The sequence below is a fragment of the Python bivittatus genome, unplaced genomic scaffold (assembly GCF_059951505.1).
Source record: "Python bivittatus isolate LINGU-HERP-01145 unplaced genomic scaffold, Pbiv_v1 ctg000220_np1212, whole genome shotgun sequence".
Lineage (NCBI taxonomy): Eukaryota > Metazoa > Chordata > Lepidosauria > Squamata > Pythonidae > Python > Python bivittatus.
Window position 1 is genome coordinate 13,507,045 of NW_028277048.1, and position 15,559 is coordinate 13,522,603.

At 41.0% G+C, this 15,559-nt stretch overlaps 1 protein-coding gene across 2 annotated transcripts in view; it reads left to right on the top strand.

Annotated features, from left to right (window-relative positions):
* Window positions 1-4,302: 4,302 nt before the first annotated feature.
* Window positions 4,303-15,559, top strand: part of PPP1R1A (protein phosphatase 1 regulatory inhibitor subunit 1A) — a 72,324-nt gene continuing 61,067 nt past the window's right edge. For both annotated transcript variants that reach the window (XM_007434955.4, XM_025171014.2), the window contains exon 1: window positions 4,303-4,515. In XM_007434955.4, the coding sequence (XP_007435017.1) occupies window positions 4,435-4,515 (81 nt within the window). In that variant the 5' untranslated portion in view covers window positions 4,303-4,434. The remainder of the gene's footprint in view (window positions 4,516-15,559) is intronic.

Consider the following 15,559-nt stretch of genomic DNA (forward strand, 5'->3'; position numbering starts at 1 on the left):
AAAGAAAACGATCAGCACTGAAAAGCAATACACACACACACACAATGTTGTGATTTTGTTGAGGAACCAAACAAAAAAAGGCATTGAGCATGGGATTTAATTTTCTGGAAATTAGCTTCTGACCCTTCCTTCCTAAAGCAAGTGCAGATATAAATCAGAAACACATAAGTGATGCTTGGTTAAAATCTCAGAAACGTGAATAAATGGTTAGGAACAAGATTTCAGCACCCATTCTTTACATTTACATTCTTACACTTTCTTATGACTAGCCACCACCAAATAAAGAAAAATACACAGAACATTTAAATGTATAATTTAATATTTATGAGCTACCTGGGCAACTCCTTCCTTAAAAAATTGACATAATCTTGATTATGGATAATATATTCATTTTACATATATCTTCCAGTGCTAATAAAGCATACAAACAAAATGTTTTGCTGTTTTTCCCCAGAATTCATAATCCACCAAACCACTTCGGCATATTCTGTTCTTTCTTTCATTCCATTTAGACCATCGTATGGACATTTTTTTTTTCAATTTCACATGTAGAAAATCAATTTTTCTCCCATAACATTAAAATCCCATCACTTTTGTAGTAGGGAGCATGGGCACCTTGCTCCAGATCACCCACTGCTAATGTCACTGCTGTATGAAATGAAATTGCGCATGTTTTAGCAATGCCCTCTGGGATTTTCCTTGCAAGATGCCAATGTGTAATATACATAATTCTTTTCCCACTTTTGCAATATTAGGTGGAGTTCATTTTTAAAAACCCTTAAAAATTGATGCATATCAATATCAAAGAGATGAATATTTTGAGAACCCATGCAACCTTGTCCTATAAAGGTCGATGAGAAAGTAAATCTACGTAGAGTTATTAAACAGTAAACTCAGAGAAACTGCAACGTTGGAATTCTCCTTTGTTCAATTGATTTTGTATCTGAAAACTGCTCCTGTCCTTCCGTGCTGGAATGCCCATCTAAACTGTTTTTTAAGGAATGGTGGTGATAAATATAATTTGGGATGTAGTTTTCTGTCACCAAGAAAACCACATGAATGTGTTGAATCTGGGCAAATTTGTACCTGTTTAGTCAAGGATGCAGTAATCATCTGGAAGCTCTCCAGATGTTGCTGAAGTACAATTCCCAACATCTCTCACCATTAGTCATGGTGAGGGCAAAGGTTCCAAATCTTTGCCTTACAGTAGCCCTAAGCATATCCACTTAGGAGTAAAATCCAGTAAAAGCAATTTTCTTTCAAGTTAAAATGAGTAGGATCACTTTCTAATAAGGCAATTATTGGTCTCTGTTCTCCCTTTTTTCTTTTCCTTTTCCTCATTTCTTCTGCTGCTGCTTCTGTTTTTGATTTGAGAAATTTGCTTTTAGAAGATGTTCCATGGAGAAAATATTGTCACAACTAGAACTGCATGTGTGTGTTTCTCTTCCCAGACAAAATCCTGGAGCAGAAGCCAGTCAAATTTAACTTCCTGTTGATCACTGGCTTTTCCTGGAAAATCGGTATGCATACTCAGTTCATGCATCCAGAAACTATTTTATAAATAGAGGTCATTTTGTGCAGCTCTGCTCTATGGTTTCACTCTGCAGTGTTTGTCTGTGTGTATGTGTGTGTGTGGTGGGTGGGTGGGTGGGTGATTGAATCTAGAGAGATTAGAAGGTGGAATATACACATCTTTAAATAACTGTCAATAACAGCTATCAGCACATGAATTGACTCATTTGAATGTGTGAAAACAAACTGTAAGAAATGAGTCACCACCAATCTGTGCCTTTCATCTCAGCAAATATGATCCCCTTCCAAACCCAAATAAGAGCCTTTAAAAGGACAGTGATCCTTGACGACTATATATCTCTGAGCCCATCCTGCATTCTCTGTGTAAAAATTAGAGGAAGGGGGTCATTTAACCATCCACATCATCCTATGAATCCAGACTTTATTTTGCTATTCCTTGCAATAATCTATTAAAGCCAGCCAGAATTATTTTTGCAGATAAGAAACTCAGGCTGATCTCAAAAAACTAAGAAGGGTCAGGCTTCATTAGTTCACCAGAAAATTTCAGGGATGTAAGCGAGACCGGGAAGTTGCAAAAACATCCCCAAACAAGTCAGTAGCAAACTATGTTTGTGTTATTTGTCAAGAAAATGGGATTGTTATGTCCATGAAATTACCAGAAGTCAAACTTGAGAGATGCATCTTTATTTTTTAGTTATTAATCTCAGTCCTATACATTTGATCAATGTGCATTTATTTATCAATTCATATGCCTCCCCGCTTTCTGTAGTGACCTAGGTAACTGATCAGAAGTAGATTCAGCCAAACTGAATAACATGTATTCCCCGATTTTTGTTTAGTTGGTTTATTTCCTATCTTTCTTTCATCCTGGAACTCAGGGCAACTTCCTTGACCTGACCCATATCTGGTTAGTTTCAGCAGGGTGCAAATTAATGGTGCCATAACACAACCATTTTCAACCTGTCTTATCTCAGTCCTAGTCTACTTGAAGAAAAAAGCCTATTGTTTTGAAAAGGACATTGATATGTTTATTGACATTATTACTACTGTATTGCCTTTCATATTTACCATATGTTTTGAAGGCTTAAAGTTTCAATGGCTTACCCTGTGTCCTAATGAAATTACTTTCTGAGTCCTATGCAGTACACCTGCTGAGCTATTGCTTTAACAGTCTGCAGCCTTGGTGGCTGGCAGACAAGAGATCAGAAACAGATTCCAAACCGCATTCTCTGAACCATGGCACTTCCTTGGTATGTGTGTGCCTGTCACTTGATGGCTGCAACATCACGTCTTTTGGTAATGCTAGTAACATTTGCAATGGCAGTAACGTGTTGGTTCGGTTGTATAGACTGGAACTTCCTGTGATTCTCTGAAAATTATGTTCTTCTTCTGATATGTTCTCCTTACTGCAGCATTCAGTGTAAACAGAGTTTGTAGATCTCAAATACAGGATTTTTCAATGGACCTGATTGAAACCCTATAAAGGTGATAAAAATGAGGTTTGTGTGCATGTCTAAAAATATTAAGTTTCATCCTGGTTTTTTTATTTTTCCAAAGCTGTTCTTTGTCCTTAGTGTGTTTCTCTGTGTGTGCAGTAATATTAATTGTGAGTAACCTTCCTCAGCCTAGTGTCTTCCTTCAACTCCAACATGACCAAACAAATTCTGAGAGTTTTAATACATTTTAGAACTCTATGCATCTTTCCCACATTGCACATGCGTTTGTGCATGCACCTCCCCAACTTGGACCCCACATTCAACTACAACTTCCATTATTCCCAGACTGTATGACCATTATGGGATGGTGGGAGTAAAGTTCTGGTAAGTGTCAGATTGTGGAAGATATTTCCAGTGCTTCCGCCTTCCTTCTCTGGTATTTATTTAGACATAGGCACCTTTGTATATCACCTACTCCATAGATTCTAGATTCACACATTCACATCTCTATACCCCACACCAGCAGTTGCCTCAGATTAAATAGCACCTTTTGCCTGAAAATCTCATGGGAAAAGAACAGTTTTCACTGCCATCCTAAGATTAGCAGGGAGGGGGTGGTATCCAGATCAACGGGGCTGCTCCCTGAGTCCTCAGCTACTACTGCCCGAGGCAAGGTATCAGTTAGTTGCTGGTCTAAAATCTCTATGTTGTGGTTCTTTTGCCAGTCTTGTAGCGGCTACACTTTTGCTAGTCCAGTGTGCCAACTTGCTATATTACAAAGGGGGAAAAAAGGCTATAAAGCACAAAGTCAAGTCCCTGGTTTGCATAATCAGGGGTGGAACAAGAGAAGGTTTGGACCGATGGCGCGGAGGAATCTCACGTTTCCTTAGGGAGTGTGGCTCGGGGACGAATCAGCAGAGGAGGGCTTGACAGATTTTGTCTTCTGATCCCGGTAAATAACTGACATTGCGTTCAAAAAAAAAAAAAAAAAGCACAGCGAGGCTCAGAACATTTCATTTACAATTGCCACGCCACCCAGCATGCAGCGATTCAGAGTCAGTCCCTCTGATTTCAGCGAGGCTTACTCTCGGGTAAACAGGTCCCAGAGGCAAAAGCAGGTGTGAAGACCTAGAGGCTGGGGCTCGGCGCTCGTCTTTGTGAGGGCATCGCTCAGCCCGCGGCTCTCTCAGGGCGCCGCGCGCGCACCTCGACGCGCGAGCGCGTGTGCAGCGCCTGGGTGTGCGCGCGTGTCTCGCAGGGAAGGGCGGGCGGGAGGGCAGCCGGAGCAGCCAATCGCGGCGCCGTTCGCGGGGAAGGAGGGAGGGCGCGAGCGCCCTGGGTGGGAAGGAGAGTGGCAGGGCGCCCGCAGACCGGACGGAGCAAAGCGGACGAGGGGAAGAGCGAGCCAAGGTAGATTGTCGAGCGCGGCTGTGGGCGCCCTCGATTCCGGGACGACGGAGCCGGCATGGAACCGAACAGTCCCCGTAAGATCCAGTTTACCGTCCCGTTGCTGGAGCCCCATCTCGACCCGGAGGCAGCAGAGCAGGTCGGTGGCAATGTCGGGAGCGCCTACTTTTGGGGGAATGTGTCCTTTCTCCCGCCTCCCCTCCCCATGGCAAGTTGAATGGAAAGTAGACCTCAGCCCGAGCTTAACCTTGACTCGGACCTGTTTTCTAAGCAGGCTTTCTAATCTCGAGACGTCGCCCTGAACTAGTCGTGCAACCCCCAATCCCCTAAGCACGCATTTCCCACATATTTCAGTGGGGTTCATTGCTAGGGAAGCGTGCTTAGGGCATGCAAAATACCACCTCATCACTGAAGAACTATTGTACCAGCAGATTTAAGGTTTCTGCGCTCCTAGCGTGTGTGATCACTGGCGGATTTCAAGACGGTCAGTTTTGGTTTTAGCAACATGGACTGCCTCCAAATCTGCTGGTTTGCCCAGAAAGCCCTCTTAACAGGCTGTTACAATAGTACCTTTCCTACTGTGTTCCCCAACTAGGGGGCCTTGAGAACATTACTGACTTTCACGCTGGAGGTGACATAGATATCTTGATTAGCCACCAACGACTGAGAGCCAGGCTTAAGTTCTGCCAGCGACAGGACCTTCTTTTGGTATAGGGCTTTCCCCCAATAGAGTCTTCCCTGGCATTTTATCCAGGGATGTGCATTTTCTCCCTGTTTTGATGCTCCCCTTCTTTCTATTCACACAAATCCACAAGCCACGCAACATGACATACTTCAGCTGGTTCACATGGCACACTTCACCTGGTTCAATGAACCCATCTTCTGGATTCACAGAATAATCATCAATTAACTAAACCCTTCGTTAACACTTAAGATGAACCAAGGTTCAGACTAACCGAGGTTAACAGTAGGTTTGTGACTTGGTTAAAGGAAAAGATGGCCAAGGTGGCCTAGATCGTGGACTACTTGGGACCCCTGTTTGTTGGCACAGGTATGCTGTGGGAAATTGGAGCTGATTGGGGGTAGTCTTGCTCTGAAGTATGAGGATGCCTTGCCAACACTGCAAGCAGGGACGAGCTAGCCAGAGGTGTTTCTTCTGGGTTGCAGGAGGAAGGGAGATGGACCGACCACTGTGCCATGTTATGGGGTTGGGGCTGTCCAATGCAGCACGCTGTTTACATTTGATATTTGGGGCATATTTGGGGAAATACATGTTCTGTGGCTGTAGCTAAACTCCTCTCTTCTACACAGTTCAGCAAGTGTTTAGGAATCCGAGCCCCCGCTGTTTCTGGCCCGGAACTGCCACTATTTTTTAATTTAATTGACCTCCTGCTTTCCCCGGCTCCTCCTTTCCTTTCCATAGTACCATCCTCTGGAAAGAGAGAAAGTGATCACACCTGTGTCCCTGCCATGAAGAGCTTCACCTACAGATGAAGCTGCTGGTTATAAATCCAGGCTGCCTTTTTTTCTGATTTATTTATAGTCTTATCTCCTGTTGGAAGCCCTTTAAGGGTACAGAGTAGTCTCACTTAATCCCTTTCCCACTCCCTTTTCATTATACTATATATTGATTGTTTTAGATTTGTTGCCATTTTATTATTAGGTTCTAATGAGCTTGATTACTAAGTTACTTGTACTTAGCTTCAAAATGAATATGTGGGAAGCCAGATGGAAATAATTGAAAAAAATAAGCCTGGCTCTCTCCAGGGGTGTTGGATTAACACCTTTATAATCTGCAGCTTTCCCATTTCTCCTGCCCTGACCTCCAGCTCTTGGGACAAACAGTAAAGTTAATTTTTTCAACCGCAACCCTTTTCTTTTACCTCATTGATCCACTTCCGTGGATAGAACTTGCTGCTCCACATTGGACAGGTGCCTTCTCTGGGCTCTCGTCCCCTCTGTGGGTTAAGTCGCTTCTGGGAACCCCAGTCCACTTTGGACATCTGCATCACTTCAACACAACAGTGGTTGGAGGAAGACAGCAAAGCCAACTTGCTCAGAGTGCTGAAGTAGCTTGAGCCTGCATTTGGAACAGGGCTCAGGGTGCTGCCGATACATTAATTCCATGTTCCAGGCTTTAAAAAAAGGGCTAACGTCTCCTTTGAGTTGAGCTTGACCCTTTGTCACCTCATAAACACCCCCATGTTGCTTTCTTCATAACAGTATGGAAATTATTTATCACCACCTTCTTCTGGCATTTTTTTTAAAAACATCCCAGTCTAGCCTTGCAGCTGTGGATTTTCTGCATAGAAACTGAACATATGCTCTGTCCAGACAAGATAGAGAGTCAGCTGTGCCAGGTTTCCCCATCCTTTCTCTTTACCAACTCTCTTGCACAGGAAGTCACTGCCAGCAAGGGTCAGCTCAGGGACTGTTTCTTTCTGAGAAGTGTCCCTGAGGAGAGTTATCAAGAGAAGCTAATCGACAGTGGACCTTTAGAACAAAAGAGACCAAACTCTCCTCAGTGGTACAGGAAATCAAAGTGCTAGGATTAAGTCTGGTTTAGATGCCATTCTCTTACCTGGAGCAATCAAGCCTCCTCTGGCAAAGGCCCATTGCTTCTTTCATAAAGAAAATTCTAATTTCCATCCTTAGCTTCTCCAGGGTGTGGCCCAAAGGGTTGGATGCTGGGACCTGTATTTCAACAAAATCTGGAGGGCCTCCTCCGCAGTATAGACTGTCTCTTTCTCTGAGCTAACATCTTGGGCTTCTGGGTCACCAGGATTCCTCACTGGCCCCACAGCCTGCAGTTGCCTGATTGTAGGTCCCCCTGTCGGAATTAAGAGATGTACCTTTCCAGAGGTGTGGTGATCTGGCCGACGTGGACTGGTTTAGCTTTGGATGACATCAAGGATAATAAGAAGCATTTTTTGGAAATGGAGGATTGGTTTAGGCATCCTTGCCCCACACTTCTGGTTTTCTCATCACTTTGATTACTCAGGGCCTGGTGATTCATAGCTGCAAATGTGTGAACTGATTGTATTGAGAAACCTTGGGCCTGCAATGACAGATGCTTTACATTAGGTGTAACAAAGGGCAGAATCTTCAAAGGTGACTTGGGGGGTGGGGAGGAATAAATATCAACCTGGCCAGGAATAATGCACAGTGCTGAACTTACTCGAGTCTGGGGAGAGAGAAGGAGCCTGGCTACCTTATTGTTCCAGACTCTAATTCTTCAAGCAATGAATGGAAAGCATAATATGGCTACAATTAGAGGGAGAAATAGGGTTGTAAATTTCATTACCCCCCCCCCCAATAATTCAACACCAGTTACCCAACACACAAGCAAAGCCTCTCATTCTGTCTGCGATTGGTCTGTTATTGAGCTGGTGGCCACATTGCACAATGTATGCTGAATCTTGCTTTTTGCCTTTTATTTCCTGGAATTGAACTAGCTTCCTTGATTTGCCTCTTTCTGTGGAATAGCATGGATGGTCTTGTCTTTAAGCAAAGTAATAGAAAGTACATAGTGTTTTAATAGTCATTGCTTGTCACCAACCCAGCTGAACCACCATAACCTGGAAATTGTGGCTTTGCAGAAGTCCCTTCCAAGTGCTATTGGAGTTCTCTATTACCTGGGTATATATTAAGATGTTACACAAATCAGCAATATTTTAAAATATTGGAAAAAGGGATGCTGAGCAAATCAACTTTGAAGGATGCCTTAGAATAAGCAAATGCATTGTTTGTTTTGATTGTCATCAGCTTCAAGGGGTTCAGCTGGGGCTGTTTCCCATCTCCTGGTTCTTGACCCTTTTCATTAGAGATTTCAGGAATTGAACCCAAGTCCTTCTGGATTTGAGATTAGTGTTCTGCCGGACTTCTGGGGGAGGCATAGCAAGCTAAACATGTCTCCGGGAGAGCAGAGGCGATGACCATGGCAAAGACTGAAGAACCGGTGAGTAGACCGGTTCTTTGGAACCTGTCTGGACAAGGAGAGAATGAGAGATTGCCCACATGTGCTTTGGACGGCTGCTTCTTGCAAGGAGACCGCAGGACAGTGGTCTCCCATGCGTCTGAGCACCGAGAGACAAAGGGATCGGTCATCAAACTCACAACCGTGGCAGAGCCTTTTAAAGGACACTAATTTTGCTAACCTCACTTTCTAATCACTTTTGGAAATTGCTTATTTAACCATCTTAAAGCTATTAGAGATCTTCGGAACAACATTTGAAAAGCCACCTAGTGTGTCTATCTTCATTTCTGAACAAAAGAAAAATTAACTATAAGTTTAGGAACTTAAAGAATTTGAAATAAATGGCAAGAAGCTAAATAAGATTTTGAATTAAGAAAGTTATAAATGAATTAAGGGTTTAGACAATTTGGAACATTGAAACTTTTACTATAAGATTTTGGAACTAACTATATAAAATAAACAGCTTTTTTTGGGAACCAAAATTATTTTGTCTATTGTAAGTCATAACAGAGATTAGAGACTATCATTTAAATTGGACACTAGAGGGGACTAAAGATTCCAGGCAAAAAGAAAAAAGAAGTGTAAACCTGCTTTTGGTTTTGATCAGTATTGGGATTTACAAAATGACACAAAAAACTGTAGCATTTGAAATACTAAAGGAGATCTTCGAAGAATGGGGGCCAGAAATTAGTAGCCATAATATCAGCAATAATAGTAATGATGTCTGCTTCTATGGATAGACTACATGCAAAAGATGTTAATGAAAGAATGACAGATATGAAACAAATCTTGCCTGATGCAAAAATAGTAGAATCAAAATATTGCATTAAAAAAATGTAGATTACAAGAGAAAGCATTTAAAGTGGAAATACAAGTGAAAGGCCAAGAGAAAGACTCAGATAAGGACTCTTTACTGGATATACAAAAGAAGCTGGCTGAAATTTTAAAAATTAAAGGGGAAATACAAATGATAAATCAAGAGAATGACCTGGATAATGTCTTTTTATTGGATTTACAAAAGAGGCTTGTTAAAGCCTCGAAGAAACCTATGCTATGGAACAAAGAAGAATTGAAGAGAGATCAAATCCTACGACAATATTTGAATGAATTAAAGATTAAGATTTTCAGAAATAAAAGGAAGGAATATAAAGTTGATTTATTTGATATAAAGGTTAAAATAAGACAAGTTTTTATAAAGTTCTGGCAATCCTCTGTTGGCATTTTGCTGATTGAAGGATTTGCCAGGATTGAAAAGGTGATATCTGGTGGATTTGCCTACAGATAAGGGATGAGTTATGGGAAGAAGAAAAATCTGTTTGTAACCTTATAGGGGGTGAAGAGCTACCAACCTTTTTTATACTTGTGATGAAGATTGGAAGTCACTTCTTTATATATTTATTTTCTTTTTCTTTATTTCACTCTTTCCTTTTTTCCCCTCTTTTTTCACTTTTTCCTCTTTGTACTTTTTCCTCTCTCTTTTTACTTTCCTTCCTTTCTCTTAGTTTGTATTAGTTTTTATTACTGTAATTATTTTATTTATTAAATTTATATGCCTCCCATCTTCCCCAGAGGATGACTCTGAGCGGCTGTAATTAAAATTTTCAAGAGAGAGAGGTGTTCTGCCACTGAGCAATGACCACTTCTCCCCTTGTGTGCCTATCTAATGCTTCTGCTTCCTTTTTGGAAACTACTTCCAGCCTGTACCAGGTCAGAGAATGATCTCAGGACTTTAGATGTCAACTTGATCCATCTGACCTTGGTATTCTACAGTCCTTTTATCAAGTAGCTCTCTGTTCAGATCTTCAAAAACTACGCCATGGAGCAGAATACACCTTCCTAAGTCTGCCTTCCTGCCTGCCTGTCTTTCCCATAATTTCTATATCTCTTCACTTGAATTGACTTTAGGCAACTTACAAAGTTAGATAAACAGCAAGATGTAATAATACATAATCATGGTCAAAACATTCCCCAAATCTAGTACCATTTCTGATTTGTGGGATAGACATTCTAACCTAGTTGGTATTGTTCTTCCTTGAAAGCTCTTTGGAATAGCTGGGTGTTTTCAAGCTCCTTGTAAAGTGAGCAATGTGGAATCGGACTATTCCGTAAGAGAAGGTTCTCACAGAGAATACTGATTTCTGAATCCCCATCTGCGGGATTTCCCCATGGGTGGGAACTCTTAACATACTCTTTTTGTTAGCATAGATTGGGTAGTCTGCTTGGAATAGGTGGTTTCAAAGTTATTTGGCCTTTCTCACTGGCAGTCTTCAAGCATCTGAGGTAGTGCAAAGACCCTGTGTAAAAGTGCACTTGGTTCGATCTAATACTCCTGAATGTTCAGTGAGCATGCAACAGACTGAATGCTACTTTCTAGGTTAGACAAACCATCTATCTTTTGTGCCTCCATCCAGGTTAAGCTTCCGATTATTGGCTTTCCTCTGATCCCAGGTACTGAATTGATGTATCTGAATTGGATGAAAACAGTTCAGCATGCTAATATATTGAGGACATCAGGCTTAATGATGAACCCCTTTTAGAACAGCAAACATTTTTATGGGCCTCACCTTAGCCTTCTAGCATCATTTCTTGGAAGCGGCCCCAGGCAAGAACAGAACCACTGTGTCATGATGGTCTTGAATCTCGTCTCAGAAGCATAGTTGACTTAAGCATTTCCTAGACATCTCAGAGAATTAATGATTACATTCCCTCTGCCCTTCTTTGGCATAGAACAGAATACTGCCAAGTCTTTGTGGACTGTTATTCTCAGAATTTGAATTATGGGAACGGGAATCCCGGCATACCTGGAACACATTAGATTGTATAAAGCTGTCCTCTCACAATGAACAAGATACTTTCTAGGACAGAAACCAGATGGGAACTATTCATCAGTGTATTTAAGAGTATTTGGAGATGTATAACCACTACTTTTGAGGACTCACTCAAAAAAGGAAGATTTATCACTGGTGACTATCTATGCAGAGGATATTTTCCAGTTCATTAGACAAGGACAAATGAGTAGATTTTCTCTGGTAAGAGGATGATCTTTTACTCTACTATTTTTCCACCATGACCACCCTGTTTTATGCAAAAGAAGTGAATGGATGCAAATCAGCAAAAAAGAAAAGAAAAAAAAATCAGACACCCAGAATACAGCATCACCCTTTTTTGTTGCTTAATTCTTGCTCATTTTATCTGAAAGTCAGACACCCCTAAATAGAGGCCCTTTATTTATAATCTCCAGGAAACTAGATTCAGTACACTGGTGGCAGGCAGGGCATTGGGCTTCCAGAATAAAGACACCCAACTGTTGCAAAATATCTGGCAGTCCTTTTCCCCAGGCTAAAACAGCAGAGGAAGATCATATATCAGGGCCATGCAATCTCTTGGGAGCGAAAGGGCAAGGGGTGTAACAGACCCAGTTTTGAATGATTGTAAACATATCGACCATGGATTCTCCGTGCCCTTACGATGGCCAAAAGACTGATATTGCAACATTGGAAAGATAAATGTACGGCCCTATTTACTCAATGGATTAAAGACCTGACTGCATTTGCTGCCAGTGAGCGGATTGCCTATAGACATAGACTTTGTATGGAGAAGTATAGTGAAATATGGGACTCATTTATACAAAATACAGTAGGTTAGGAAAAAGCATGATAATTGTACAGTATTAGAGGCATATATATAGTATGCATGCATACTATTTACATTAGATAAATATATATATAGAATTGTAACTTTATTGTTGTAACAACATACTGTACTTTATATTTTATTTTTTATTTTTTTTCTGTGTATTTTTTCCTCTTATTTTTAAGCACTTCTTATGTAATTGTTTTTCTTTTATAATGTATCTTTGTGTTTTGTTCTTTGTTTTTCTTTTTTGTTATTATAAAATAAAGGTAAATAAATAAACATATCAACCGGCTACAGCGAAACTGAAGATTTCAAAGGGTAGTTTTGGTGGGAAGGGGTAGGGGGTTAGAAGGTAATTCCTGAATCATCTAATCAAACCCACTATCTCTGCAGCCCTTTAGAGAGAACCTTTTAAATCTATAACAAGCCACATAAATGCCAAAAGTTAATAATAGCAGTGGTGACATTAATCCATTGCTATTCCCAACAAGAGAGTGGGAAAAAAGCTAATGTCACAGTCAAAATTGATAATAATGTCACAATATAAACTTCATGGTTTATCTTTCTTGGACTGTGTATATTCCAAAAGAAATAAATCTCTCAAAGGAAACAATAGCTGCATTTATAACTTTTCCTGGTTCTCCATTAGCTGCTAAATCTGAGCTCTAAGGCAGGGATAGGAGAACATTGCTATCCTCCCTGGGACTTTTTTAGCCTCTGCTCTTTTCAGTCATCATGATTTTTAATGTAAAGCAAGTTTCTAGACCTTATGAAATACATAAGAAGGAAATGTATATGCAAATTCTACCCAGCTGCTTGGTAAGAAATAAAGCTACTGGGCACTTTCCAGTGCTCTAGCCAATAAATGCAAAAAGCTGATATGAGTAATAGGTGCCTAGCATTTTAAATTGTTTGAATACATTAATTTTTTTTTAAAGTACAGTACTATGCAAAAGTTTTAGGCAGGTGTGAAAAAATGCTGTAAAGTAAGAATGTTTTCAAAAATACATATTGTAATTGCTTATGTTTATCAATTTACAAAATGCAAAGTGAGCAAACAGAAGGAAAACCCAAATCAAATCAATATTTGGTGTGACCACCCTTTGCCTTCAAAACAGCATCAATTCTTCTGGGTATACTTGCACACAGTTTTTGAAGGAACTCCGCAGGTAGGTTGTTCCAAACATCTTGGAGAACTAACCACAGATCTCCTGTGGATGTAGGCTGCCTCAAATCCTTCTGTCTCTTCATGTAATCCCAGACAGACTTGATGATGTTGAGATCAGGGCTCTGTGGGGGCCAAACCATCACTTCCAGGACTCCTTGTTCTTCTTTACACTGAAGATAGTTCTTAATGACATTGGCTGTATGTTTGGGGTCATTGTCCTGCTGCAGAATAAATTTGGGGGCAATCACATGCCTCCCTGATGGTATGGCATGATGGATAAGTATCTGCCTGTATTTCTCAGCATTGAGGATACCATTGATCCTGACCAGATCTCCAACTCCATTTACAGAAATGCACCCCCAAACTTGCAAGGAACCTCCACCATGCTTCACTGTTGCCTGCAGACACTCATTATTGTACCACTCTCTAGCCCTTTGGTGAACAAACTGCCTCCTGCTACAGCCAAATATTTCAAATTTTGACTCATCAGTCCAGAGCACCTGCTGCCATTTTTCTCCACCCCAGTTCCTATGTTTTCATGCATAGTTGAGTCGCTTAGCCTTGTTTCCACGTCGGAGGTATGGCTTTTTGGCCGCAATTCTTCCATGAAGACTACTTCTGGACAGACTTTTCCGGACAGTAGATGGGTGTACCTGGGTCCCACTGGTTTCCACCAGTTCTGTGCTGATGGCACTGCTGGACATCTTCTGATGTCAAAGGGAAGTAAGCATGATGTATCTTTCATCTGCTGCATTAAGTTTCCTTGGCCAACCACTGTGTCTGTGGTCCTCAACATTATGCGTTTCTTTGTGCTTCTTCAAAAGAGCTTGAACAGCACATCTTGAAACCCCAGTCTGCTTTGAAATTTTTGCCTGGGAGAGACCTTGCTGATGCAGTCTAATTACCTTGTGTCTTGTTGCTGTGCTCAGTCTTGCCATGGTGTATGACCTGTGACATGAAACTGTCTTCCACAACCTCACCTTAGTAGCAGAGTTTGGCTGTTCCTCACCCAGTTTTAAGCCTCCTACACAGCTGTTTCTGGTTCAGTTAATGACTGTGTTTCAACCTACATATGAAATTGATGATCATTAGCACCTGCTTGGTATAATTGATTAATCATACACCTGACTCTAATCCTGCAAGATCCCTGACTTTGTGCAAGTGTACAAAGTATGCAAGTGTAAGAATTGATGCCGGTTTGAAGCCAAAGGATGGTCACACCAAATATTGATTTGATTTAGATTTTTGTTCTGTTTGCTCACTTTACATTTTGTAAATTGATAAACATAAACAATTACAATGTATATTTTGAAAGCATTCTTACTTTACAGCATTTTTTCACACCTGCCTAAAACTTTTGCACAGTACTGTATATTATTCAATTGCTGGTATTTAAAACAAAGTAATGGAACATCGTCTCCAGTGCTAGTTTATGGTATGAGTTGGTGACCTGCTCCTTCCCAGCATTCTGGATTTCAACTTCCATCAAGCTCAACCAACATGCCAAAGGTATAAGATTGGATACTGCAGTCCAGCACATCCAGGAGACAACAGGACACCTCATTTACAGTGTTTCCTCATCTTTTTAGCCTCCTTCCATCCTTCTGTTAGTTACTTTATTCCCCTTTGTTTTAGGCAGCTTGATTACAAGATGGTAGTGACATCAGCCCAGAGGGCTACTGTGGCTAATTACCCATGAATGTAGGAAGCTTTTGGTAATGTTGCTCTCTTTCCCCACTAGCAATTTATAGCATCTTCTAGAGTCATCCAATCATCATTGTGCCAAAATAATGGTAATGAGGGCAGGACGATACTGTGAAGACATTATAAGTTGCCCAGAGTCATAATGAGGTTGGGCGGCCTATCAATTTAATTCAATAAATAAATAGGTCCCTGTGGAGAAGTGCCTTATCCTCCCATCACTCCCAATCCAGTGAGGCTGGGACTGAATCCAATATTTGGAGGACAATAATATCCTTCCTCCCGAGTTTGAATGTTGGATTCCTTGGGAGAGCTGAGCTCACAGGGTAATTTAGGTAACTCATCAACTTCTCAAAATTGTAGTCAGGAAAAAATAGGCACGGGGAGAATCAAGTATGAAGTCCTAAGTTCCTTGGTGGAAGGTTGGGATCAAAATAACTCCTAACTCCCTCCCCTCAAGTCTTCACAGCTACTAGTAACTCATCTTGTCAAGCGATCCGCTAAACCACTGGGTTCTGGAAACCCATCCAGATTTTCCCTGAATTTTGAATTTCCACTCCAGAAAGTGTGAGCATCCCAGATGGAATACAAGTACTTTTGAAAAAAAATTGAAAAAAGCCAACAGTCCGAATAACTTGTGTGGCTTTAGACAAAGCTGGTGTACTGTAGCTATATAAAAAAACAGGCTTCCTGCTTCTTCCC